Source organism: Solanum tuberosum, unplaced genomic scaffold (assembly GCF_000226075.1).
Source record: "Solanum tuberosum cultivar DM 1-3 516 R44 unplaced genomic scaffold, SolTub_3.0 scf00026, whole genome shotgun sequence".
Lineage (NCBI taxonomy): Eukaryota > Viridiplantae > Streptophyta > Magnoliopsida > Solanales > Solanaceae > Solanum > Solanum tuberosum.
The window spans coordinates 1,611,265-1,623,396 of NW_006238952.1; the positions used below are offsets into that span (position 1 = coordinate 1,611,265).

General features: G+C 34.0%; 2 protein-coding genes across 2 annotated transcripts in view; both read left to right on the forward strand.

Moving 5' to 3' along the window:
- LOC102596160 (protein C2-DOMAIN ABA-RELATED 4-like) overlaps positions 1-3,907 on the forward strand; it is a 5,781-nt gene extending 1,874 nt beyond the window's left edge. The window contains exons 2-3 of the mRNA XM_006341463.2: positions 3,065-3,160; positions 3,343-3,907. Of these exons, the coding sequence (XP_006341525.1) occupies positions 3,065-3,160; positions 3,343-3,633 (387 nt within the window). The 3' untranslated portion in view covers positions 3,634-3,907. The remainder of the gene's footprint in view (positions 1-3,064; positions 3,161-3,342) is intronic.
- A 2,911-nt stretch (positions 3,908-6,818) lies between these two features.
- On the forward strand, positions 6,819-10,942 carry LOC102596833 (probable auxin efflux carrier component 1c). The gene is made up of 6 exons (XM_006341465.2): positions 6,819-8,407; positions 8,533-8,782; positions 8,889-8,974; positions 9,962-10,119; positions 10,510-10,586; positions 10,682-10,942. Exons 1-6 carry the CDS (start codon positions 7,201-7,203, stop codon positions 10,746-10,748), a joined length of 1,845 nt encoding a protein of 614 aa, XP_006341527.1. The 5' UTR covers positions 6,819-7,200; the 3' UTR covers positions 10,749-10,942.
- Positions 10,943-12,132: the final 1,190 nt, after the last annotated feature.

Here is a 12,132-nt window from a genome sequence, read left to right on the forward strand (position 1 = left end):
CACACGGGTCATAAGTCTAAGTCAATGCTAGCCTAACCTAGACTAAGGACATCATGCTTACGGTTAAGGATGAACAAGGCATGCAACACATAGCATACAATAGCATTTAGCACATAGGCATGCAACTCTACTAAATCGGTTAACATGATACTACACCCGAATATGGCCAATCGATCCTAACATGAGGTATCTAATCAAAGTAAGGTAGGAAACTGGTACCCACCCCCAATTCACTCTAATCGACATGTTTTTACACAATTAAGTTCAATTAAAAAGAAATGAAGTCGTAGCCTACCTTAAGGCTGACTGCGAACGCTCCAAATCACTTTATCAGAGCTTTTCCTTCTCGAACGACCCTTGAACGCTGTCACTCTATCAAATATAGGATCACAACGTTAGTACGGTCGTTTAGACACCAAAATCACAACAAACAGAGACGGGTCAATTTTGGAGTCACAAAGGAAATCGTGGGACCCACACTGAACTGTCTTAAATTGACTCTGTCAAGAGACCCTAAACAGCAACCTAAACTTGTGTTCCAAAATGGAACACAATTCAAGGCTCAAAACACAGCAAAAACCAACAAGCAAGAAAACCACATTTTAATCAACTTAAAAGAAAACAACAGCAGTCTTAACTCAGAATTAACGAGAATTGAAAAGTTCGCAACACTCCTTGAACACTCTACGAGGTAGCCACGATAATTCCCAACATGTGGGACTTTGAATAACCCAAAACCAATCTAAAATGAGTGAGATATGACCAAAACAAGAATGCCAAAAACAAAGGCTCGAAAAAGGGTATAGCAGTCAGGTTAATCACGAAATTACCTCGAACTACGCGCACCTGACAACTTTCGAACACTCTACAACGAAGCCACCGAGAATACGAAGCTCCCGCACTTCGAATCACCTAAATCGGTTGAGAGATGAGAGAGAGATGAGGGTTTTAAGTTTGGAAAAATTGGCTGATATCTGCATTTATAGCAGATATTTCTGCAAATTTTTTCCAAAACATAAAAACTCCGACGGGGTGCTCCGAACTCGTTCGGAATCCTGTGCACGCAAACGAGATATGCAACCATACCAAATTCGATATTCCGGACTCAATGATGCAGTTGAAATTTCCATACGAGGTCATCTTGACAAAAAGTGGTCACACACTCAAATGTCTTTTTAAGTCAAAAATCACAAAAGGGCTCGGAAAAATATCAAAAACCTCGGGACATAAAAGAAGGGTTAATCTGGACCAAACTCGACATTCCGGAGCTAACCGCACTGATGAAATTCTCATCCGAGCGCGTTTACTCAAAATGTTGACTAAAGTCAAACTTAGGCTTAAACTTAAAGTTAAAACGCCTAATCGAACCGACTCACACTGAAAATCTCGAGAGCCATTCCGACCATGCTACTAGCCTAAAATGACCTTTCGGAGTTGATGGAATCGTCAAAATTGGATTCTGATGTCATTTTCTTGAAGTTTTGATCGAAAATGATCGTTCAAGGTTCATAAGCTCCAAAAACACTAAAACTCGCACAAAAGCCAAACGAATGATTAGGTGACCGAACTGTCAGTCCCAGCAAGTCATAAATGACTTGGGGTCGCTACAGGAACGCTCTAAACGACACACAGAAGGCAAAACACAGAAATGATCAGAAGGGTCGTTACAATAATCTGTTTGCTTGACATATGAAGGATCTGTATAAAATTTTGTGTGGAAATTACAGTAGAAAGATATCATCTTTAACGTTACCAGTTCATGTTTGACAATGGGTTCCGTTTTATTGGGATTTATTGATGTTGTAATCAGAAGAAAAAAAGGACACCGCCCCTTTTATTTCTGTCCCTTTCTTAACTCAGTTTAGAATTAAAATCACAAGGTTTAATTTTACATTTGGGGGTTGTTCTGGTTACAATCTTTTTTTTGAAAGTCTTAAGTTCAATTAATTATCTCCTGTTATTAATTTTCTTTGTCAGATGTCCTTTTAAGTGATGAGTTCCAGAACGAGGCTGGGGAAGGTGTGTTGAAGTTTATTTGTTTTAAACAATTCTATCATATTTTTAGTCTTCGCTTCTAGAAAGGGGTTGTAGTATTGTGGAAAAAAGGTGTATGCTTTTTGTAGGTTTTGTCTATACTAAGGAGGCTTTGAATGTGTAAGGTGTGCTGTTGTAATTCTTGTCTTGCCAAGGTTCCTGAATTTTGGCGTTCTATGTGTTGAGTCTGGAGCTATAAACCTTTTTGGCAGATGCAGATTTGTGATGTTTATGCCATGATAAGTTATAGGTCTAGAGAGCTTGCCTTCCAGGTTATGAAAAGTCCATTAATAGGGTAAAATGAGTCGCGTGTGTGTGTTGGGGAGGGTGGAGCCAGGTAGGACCGAGGGGTTCATCCGAAGCCCCTTGTTGTAGAAAATTACACTATACACAGTCAAATTACTTTTTTTATGTATATATAGCGTAGATGTTGAACCCCCTTTGGTAAAAATCTTGGGAGGGGAATGTTATTGCTACTTTTTGACTTGGCTTGACTTTGGTGGACTCGTATGGAGAAACTTACCTGCCCCAGATGTTTGTATCACTCAGAAAAGTTTTTGCGGATTTATCTGGGAGTATTTTCTAGGATTTGGAAAGCTTCTGCAAACAGAGAGATAAATTCTAAGATATCTGCGATCTTGTTGCCAAATCTTTTGATTTGTTATACTATAATCTTTTTGTACTCCTCAGAGTTTACAAAAAGAGCACCATTTTTTGTACCTGTTTCATATTCTAAATGACGTCATAAGATAACAATGTCTTTAATACTCTGTGACTTGTAAATATTTGTTGTTTTGCCATCATGCATGACTCAGTTGGTACTTTGGGTGAAATTACAACTATTATCGTACTAGCGGAAAATAAAAACATAAGTACTCGAATACTTGGCTCTTCTTTTTATTCAATTACTGTGTTATTTTGTTATTAACTACATGGAAGCCACAGATTTGAATGTGGTGTAAATTGTGAATTCTTCCTCTTTGATGTATATTATTGATTTCTCTCAGACAGTTTTTCAACTTGAATGCAGAAATTGAAGACTCGAGTTGTAAAAAAGGATGTTAATCCTGAGTGGAATGAAGATTTAACTCTTTCTGTTGCAGATCCCAATCTTCCTGTTATGCTGGTAAAGTTTCTTGTTTGCTGGTTATCATATAAGATAAGACCCTGTATGTTCCGCAGAAAACATAACCATTTCTTGCTAATGATCACTTGCTGGGTGCTTTCAAATGTTCTTACATATTATAATATACACTTCCCAGTGTTTGTATTTCTTGTTTATGTTTTCTTGTTTCTGCCTGTTTCCAGACTGTGTATGATCACGACATGTTCAGCAAAGATGACAAAATGGGAGATGCAGAATTTGACATCAGACCATTTCTAGAGGCTCTCAAGATGAACTTAAGTGGCCTCCCAGGTGGCACCATTATTACTAGAATACAACCGTGCAGATCTAACTGCCTGTCCGAAGAGTCTAATGTTGTATGGCAAGATGGTCAAGTTGTGCAAGATATGTGCCTAAGATTGAGAAATGTGGAATGTGGAGAGATTGAACTTCAACTTCAGTGGATCAACCTTCCTGGTTCCAGGGGTTTATAGAATACAGCGTGTGTATATACATCTGGTAGCAGTAAGCTGCAGTCTATGAACTGGTTTGTGAATTGTGCTCTCACAATTGATCTCTGGTTGTGATAAATGGAATTTGTTATATTTGCACACTGAACCAATCTGCTGTGCAAGGTTTTTCTAGCTTATCGAATATTTGGTTTGAATATTCTTTTCAAATTTTCTTGTATCACTGTAGTTATATGGTATGTAATCAATATACAGGTTTGCTGAAAAGTTGTGTGCATATGATAGTATTTAATATTTGCATGCTTTCTTTATATGAACAATGAAAGTGAACATTTGAAACAAACTAAACTGGTTCTCCATTCTTGGTTGATTTTAAGACATTCCAATGTTTTCTTTTTGTCCTTTTAGAAAACTAACTGATGAACCATTATTTACTCATATTTTTCCTCTTGGGTATTTGCAGTTTTGTCCCTGTTTTGTGTTGACCTTCAATTTATTTTTTTACCTCGGAGCAAATAACTTTTTTCGTGGGGCTTGAATTTGTATTTTCTCATCATAGTATCTTCTTACAAGCTATGCTCCTCGCCATTAAAGAACTTATACCCCGCTAGGTATAGGTTTGATTTCTAACGGCAAGAATCAAAGACTAGCTTATTTGAAGGACAAATCATGTAACTAAATATTTTTTCTAGCTAACAATAAATATACATGTCACATTAAACATAGTACAAAAGGGCATTTTTTCATTGCAACGTACAGGCCCAAACAATTACATTGCCACACGTTCCATTAGTAATTTCAAGTTTTTCATTTGATTGCCACACACCATAAGCAAAATAGACGTTATTTATTCCTAAATTTTGGGTTTGAAGTTCTTTTATGCTAATTAATCTGATTACTTTGCAACAAATTAATTTCATTACTTAGTAACCATATACATATGTATGAGCATGTTACAATGAATGTGTGTCTGAATATATAGGACACATAGATATCAGTAACATGAGAGGGGGAAAGAGAAGAATAGACAGAGTTGTCTACTAGAGGTAGATGACAAAAAAATTGAGAAATTCAAAACTTTCATCTTCACTTAAATTATGTATAAAAAATCCCAAAAGATTGGTCTAAATATTCTATTAAGAGCACGCAATTTCTTGTAAAGTAACAAATCCAAATTTGAACCTAAGCGGACCAAACCTCAGACAAAAGGGTGAGGGACAAAGAATGAAAAGAGACAAAAGCACCTATATTCAGGAGAGCCAAACTATCGATTCTATCGAATTCAATAATTTTGTACGTGCAAATTATATTCAATAAGAAGAGTAATTGAGTTCACAATAAGATATTTACAAAAATTTTGAATAAAAGATTATCGATAAAATTCATAAATTATACCAAAAATACTTCTATAAAATAGTTGAGATGTACGCAAGCTGATGACACTACATGAGTAGAGAAATGTATTGCCCTTTTGTAGTCCATGGGAAACATAACCATGGGTTATTCCTAAGACCAATATATAGCAGTTTGTGCAAATTAAACATTATGTTTGTTTTTGGGAGTCCAAGAGAGTTATGACACACTAATCTTAATTTGCTCCAATTTGCCTCTAGTATTCATCATTCATTTCAACGCATGCTTCTGCTTTTATAACTTCTAGGACATTATTTTACCATTAATTATCTCTAACATTTACTATTTCATAGCCGACAATCACCTTTCACTTCTAAGTTGGTGAACTCTATGGAGTTTCCATCTCAAGAAATGTATGTTTATTATAATTATCTTTTCAAGAACTATGAAAAATAATATATTTACATAGTGGTATATGTTAAGTAATAGATTAAGGTTGTTGCCTTTTTGCCACCTCTTGACAAAGTAGGTTGATTATCAAACCCTCTCCTATCAAGGGTATGTAGGCCTTGGCCAACTCGAAGGGGCAAAAATTTGACACTGAGTTTTTCGATTGTCAAGTTATAGCAAGAGTGTAGGAATATATCTAACAACTACGTACCATTCGTGTGGTTTGCACTAAAATAAATTAAGCAATCATCAAAGCGTCTTTTAATACCTCCAACCAAACAGTCCCTTAACCTTTTGATCATATATAGAGAGCACATCCATGAGAATAATGGCTTATAATAAATTGAAATTCAATAGTAAATTAATAGATTATATTTATACCATTTGATGTATAGAGTTTTTGACTTAAGACTTAGTTTTTATACTTTTATTTCTGATTGTCTCAAACTCTCGATTATTTTATAGAGTGTCTGTGTATGATTTTGACCTACATACAATCTGTCAACTAATGTGTATGATTCATTTAGTTTTTCACGTTATTTCTAAGTGATTTTTTAAACCGTTAATACCTTCAACCAAACACTCCCTTAACCTTTTGATCATATAGAGCATATCCATGAGAATAATGGGTTAAACTAGGAATGGACAAACCAAACAGGTCCACTACAAAAATGCACCTTTAATTTCACCATAGCCTTGTTGTTCCTTAGCTCATGTTCTTGTCACAATGCCCCATCAAGGCATCAAAGATTCACCATTTTCAGAACCTAAATACATGATTTTATTTTTTACATTAATATAGAACTTATTATTAGTGAGGGGCAAAGCAATACAGTATTGCCTTTGCCTTTGCCTTGCATCATTTTCACATGCATCAGAATGTTGCATGCCTTGACAAAAGGGCAAAAGGCAAAAATAAATAAAGTAAAATCTCTTTATAACAATATAGTTTATTCATATTATTTTATTGTTATAACGAAATATTGTTATAGAGAATGACAATTATAGAGAGGTTTGAATATACTTTTGACTCTATACAAACTATATTACTCTCTCCGTTTCAATATGTTTATCTTTCTTTCTTTTTTAGTCAGTTTCAAAAAGAATATTTCTTTCCTTTTTTGATAACTCTTTACTTTTAACTTTCCATACGACAAATCTAATACCACAAATATTATGGTAGATTCAATATATCTTTAATTTAAGATACAAAGATTCTAAAGTTTTATACACTTTCTTAAACTTCGTATTATGTCAAATAATTAGACAAACAAATTGAAACCGAGAAATTTATTTAGAGAAAAAAGGTAGCCCATGAACAAGCCACGAGCCAAAAAGCCAAAAACAAGAAGAAAATGACTTGAAAAAGAAAGCTCCGGCAAACAAGTACTTATAGGGACACCACCTCCAACCAAAATGCTTTTTCTCTACACAACTCTGTGAACCATTGAAGATAGAGCCATTTAGCAAATTACTAACACACCATTTTTCTTTCTTTTCAAATCCAAACACACTTCAAAACAAACAAGAAAACAACAAAGGGCAAAAAATATACATTAGAAAAATCCCCTCCTTTGCTTTGGAGACTGCAAGCTTACTCCCAATTCTCAAAGCTGTATATTAATTCTTTCTATATTCCTTCTTTCTGCAAAATCCCCACAACCCCATAAACCAAAACACATGCTCTTTGCTTATATTTACCAACCCCATTTCCTCCTTTTCTTTTTCTTACTTGTAAACCTTCCTTGTATGTTTTCTTGATTTGGGTATTTCAAGAACTAAGCAAAGATGATAACTTTATCTGATTTCTACCATGTTATGACTGCTGTTGTGCCACTTTATGTAGCTATGATACTAGCTTATGGCTCTGTTAAGTGGTGGAAGATTTTCTCACCAGATCAGTGTTCTGGAATCAACAGATTTGTTGCACTTTTTGCAGTTCCACTTCTATCTTTTCACTTTATAGCTGCTAATAATCCTTACACTATGAACATAAGATTCATTGCTGCAGATACTCTGCAGAAACTTATTGTTCTTGGGGTTCTTGCTGTTTGGGCTAATGTAAGCAAAAGGGGTAGTTTGGAATGGAGTATAACTCTTTTTTCACTATCAACTCTTCCAAATACTTTAGTTATGGGTATTCCTTTGTTAAAAGGAATGTATGGTGAATTCTCTGGGAGTTTAATGGTGCAAATTGTTGTATTACAGTGTATCATTTGGTACACTTTGATGCTTTTTATGTTTGAGTTTAGAGGTGCAAGATTGCTAATTTCTGAGCAATTTCCTGATACTGCTGGTTCAATTGTATCTATTCATGTTGATTCTGATGTCATGTCATTAGATGGTAGACAAGTTTTAGAGACTGAAGCAGAGTTAAAAGAAGATGGAAAGCTTCATGTTACTGTTAGAAAATCAAATGCCTCAAGGTCTGACATATTTTCAAGAAGGTCAGGAGGATTTTCTTCTACTACACCAAGACCATCCAATTTGACAAATGCAGAGATTTACTCTCTCCAGTCATCAAGAAATCCAACACCAAGAGGATCTAGTTTTAATCATACTGATTTTTACTCAATGGTGGCTGGTACTGCTGGGAGAAACTCAAACTTTGGTGCTAATGATGTTTATGGTATGTCTAATAATTCAAGAGGGCCAACTCCAAGACCTTCAAATTATGAGGAAGAAAGTGGGAAGTCAAGATTCAATAATTATCTTGGTGGAGCAGCAGCACCAGCACCAACACAGAGTAATAGTAACACTAATTATCCAGCACCAAATCCTGGCATGTTTTCACCTAGTAATAATGGTACCAAAGCACACAAGAATACAGCTAAAAAAGGAGATCAAGAAGGTGGCAAGGATCTTCATATGTTTGTTTGGAGTTCAAGTAACTCTCCTGTTTCTGATGTTTTTGGAGGACATGATTATACAGCTAATTTAGACCAGCCTGCAGCACCTAATAAGGATGTGAGAGTACCTATCTCCCCTGGAAAAGGTAAATTTTTTTCGTACCCAGTAACTCTGTCCACTAAGACTATAAATAGTTTCTGTCTCTGTTGAGATTTGAACCTGAAGTCTCACTGTTAGTAACATTTTCTAATTCTTTTTATGCTTAATTAGTTGAGGGGCAAAGGAACAATAATCAAGAAAACTACATGGAGAGAGATGATTTCAGCTTTGCAAATAGAGATGGAGCTGATCAAATGAACAATCAAGATGGTGAAAAAGCTGGAGAAAACAAAGCAAAAGTAATGCCACCAACAAGTGTAATGACTAGGCTCATACTCATCATGGTTTGGAGGAAACTTATTAGGAATCCAAACACTTATTCAAGCTTGTTTGGTCTCACTTGGTCTCTAGTTTCATTCAGGTAAATTTATCAATTTCTATTCATAAAAAAATAAAAAAAAAATTGAGCTTTTTTTTAAATTTTATTTTTTGTGTTGGTATATATTCTGATTATTAAAAAAATGTAGGTGGAATTTGAAGATGCCTGCTATAATTGCACAGTCCATATCTATACTGTCAGATGCAGGACTTGGCATGGCAATGTTCAGTCTTGGTGAGTACTTTTTCATTATTTGATCACAAGGAGGTCATTAGTATTAGTATTAGTATTAGTATTAAATTACTTGTTTAGAAGGGGGAGCGTGCAAAAAAGCACAACAGCATGGTCATCATAACATGTTTCTCTCTCTTTCTTTACATTTCTTTAATTAATAAATCTTCTTTACCCCATCTCAATGCTTTCTCATTTCTCTCAAATGGCTACAATCATGGTAACTACTACTATAGTAGTAACACCCAACTAGTGGATGTGATGATGCCATGCACTTGCTTTTTTTAATATGTGGTATTCGAGTCCGTTTGTTTGCATTTCTGACAAATTTTTTAAACATCTTTTTACGTCTCACTAGCATATCTATTGAGTAATTTTGTCCATCAAAACTTGACAATTTGTGTGCATTTCGATGGATTTTATGAATATTTGTTACGTCTCATCAACATAAATATCGATTAATTTTGTCCATTGAGACTGCTTAGTTTGTTTGTGTGCATTTCAACGGATTTTATGAATATTTATTGCGTCCCATCAGTATAGATATCGAGTAATTCTGTCAATCAAAGACTTGTCGTTTGTGTGCAGTTCAACGGATTTTATGAACATTTATTACATCCCATCAACATAGATATCGAGTAGTTTTATCTATCAAGAGTTATTAATTTGTGTGCGTTTCAATGAATTTTTATGAATATTTGTTACGTCCCATTAGCATATATATCGAATAATTTTGTCAATTCAAATTTGAATGGATAGAAAGAAATCATCAAAATGTAATTGCTTTCCGCAAAAATTAGAAGTAAAATGTGATGGTCCCCTTAGTGCATGATGCCATGCACTTAAACGAGATATGTATAGCCACTTTTTCATTTTTCCAAATTTGATATATTTCATATATATTTGTTTATAGTATATAGTTGGAATTAGAAAAAGTTATAGTATATATTTTGCATGTTAGAAAAATGAAACATTTTTGATGGATGACAGGTCTGTTCATGGCTTTGCAACCAAGGATCATAGCATGTGGAAATTCTGTTGCATCTTTTGCTATGGCTGTGAGATTCCTTACAGGTCCAGCTGTTATGGCAGCTGCTTCCATTGCTGTTGGTCTTCGTGGAACTCTATTACACGTGGCAATTGTACAGGTCATCATCAAATCTTAATTCTTGTTTCTTTTTTACTTTATTATAAAACATATAGTATATGGCTATGTTAATTATTTTATTTCAAACTCTCCACTATGACCTACCACTCAGTAAATTAATTAACCAAAAAAAGGCTGCTTCGAGCCCATACAGTTTCAAAACTCATTAATTTAATTACTAGTTGTGCTTGAACGGGTAAATTCAGAATAAAATAAAAAGATTTAGGCTGCGCGACAATTATTTCTAAAGGGAATGTTTTCTAATTTAGTCGAAGGTTTATCAGAAACACCTTCTCTACCTCATAGAGATAGGTGTAATGTTTATGAAATTACGTATACTGAATATATTATTGTTGTTGACTTGTTGTTCAATCGATATGTACTAAAACAGGCAGCTCTACCACAAGGAATTGTTCCTTTTGTCTTCGCTAAGGAATACAACGTTCATCCTGACATTCTTAGCACAGGGTAAGTATAAATTAATTAACATCTTTTTATAGTGTTTAATTTTTTTAATTAGTTTTGCGATTGATAATTTTGTGTTATTTTATTTGTGTTCACAGTGTCATTTTTGGGATGTTGATTGCCTTGCCGATTACATTGGTGTATTACATATTTATGGGACTTTGAAGAGGGACTTATAATTCCATGCAAATTAATATTAATGCATGCAGCCATTGGCATGGAGAGAAAAGAAAGCTCACAGCTTCTTTTTTTTGTTTTGTTAATGAAAATATTTAGTTTGTAACAAAGTGATGAAGAAGAAGAAAAAGAGATTTGTGCTTAATTAGCTGAAACGTAATTAATTAACTTTCCCTAGTTCATTCAAATGTCTTTTAATGGATTATCTCTTTGGTACGTAAGTAGTTATGTTGTAAAATCATGTTTAATTTAATTTGTAGTCTATTGATAAGCGGGAAAAAAATGAAAATTTTAATTCCTAGTTTATGGAATTTATTATTGCTGTTATTATTTTATGACTTTGTACCCGTATAGAATAATTTGTCCTTCTTTTTCTTCTAATTATTTCTTTTTTCGGATAACTTATAATAGAAATCTTATATATTGGGGTTAATTATATCTTATTCCAAAAGTGTTTTTAATTATAAAAATTCTGAATTTTTTATTGCTCTCGGATATATTTTTTGGTTGTCCACATTGTAAATAATATACTTAATGGGAGGAACGTATTCGAGAGGGAATAGAGATTTATTCGAGAAGGATAGGGATGAATTCGAGAAGATAGGAATGTATTCGAAAGGGGATAGAGATGTATTCGAGAGGGTATTTATGTAATTTTTTTAAAATAATAGGAAGTTTTAGAATTATGATATTTTAAGCTGTGTATTTAGATAATTTTTCCTTCTTTTTCAGGGGTGGTATAAGGGTTTTGTTTGTTGGGCTTGAGGCGGAATCACGATTTGAGAGTCAACAAAGCAGATCAAGAGGCTAAGTTATGAGTTTACATATAAAAATTCATAAACTTAAAACTCTAAATATGACGAAGAAGGGAATCTAAGTTTGGGTGGTTTATAAAAGTTTTGGAAAGTTCGGAAGAAGCATATTCTTCATAAATGACTTGTGAGGGCTTTGGCTAAAGGAAGACGAAAGCAATATATAGACGGCTGCAAAATTCTCCCTTTACACCATATTGATATTATTCTTTTGCTAAAACTAATAGATGCTATATATTAAGGATAGAAATAAATGAAAAAATAGATGCTGTTTGGAGAAAAAAGAAAAGAAGACCCTCTTTTATATTTATACTAGATAATGTTGCCCGTGCTATGCACGGGCCCAATAATATAAATGGTATATTTTGGGGCTAATAACCGAGTTTTTGAAGCGATTGTTTGCGTGGATAAAGGAATAAGTTTTTTTTATCACAAACCTGTATTTTCTTTGACTCTATTTAAGGCATAATAAGACTATCCACATACAACATTTTTGAAATATTTTATCTTGTCAATTATCATGATTTATAGTATTTTTACGCAATTTTTAAATATAAAAA

Coding starts and splice junctions, on each gene's coding strand:
- LOC102596833 (XM_006341465.2), top strand. CDS start 7,201: ATGATAACTTTATCTGATTTCTACCATGTTATGACTGCTGTTGTGCCA. Junction 8,783..8,888: donor TGGTCTCTAGTTTCATTCAG/GTAAATTTATCA, acceptor AAAAAAATGTAG/GTGGAATTTGAAGATGCCTG. Junction 8,975..9,961: donor CATGGCAATGTTCAGTCTTG/GTGAGTACTTTT, acceptor GATGGATGACAG/GTCTGTTCATGGCTTTGCAA.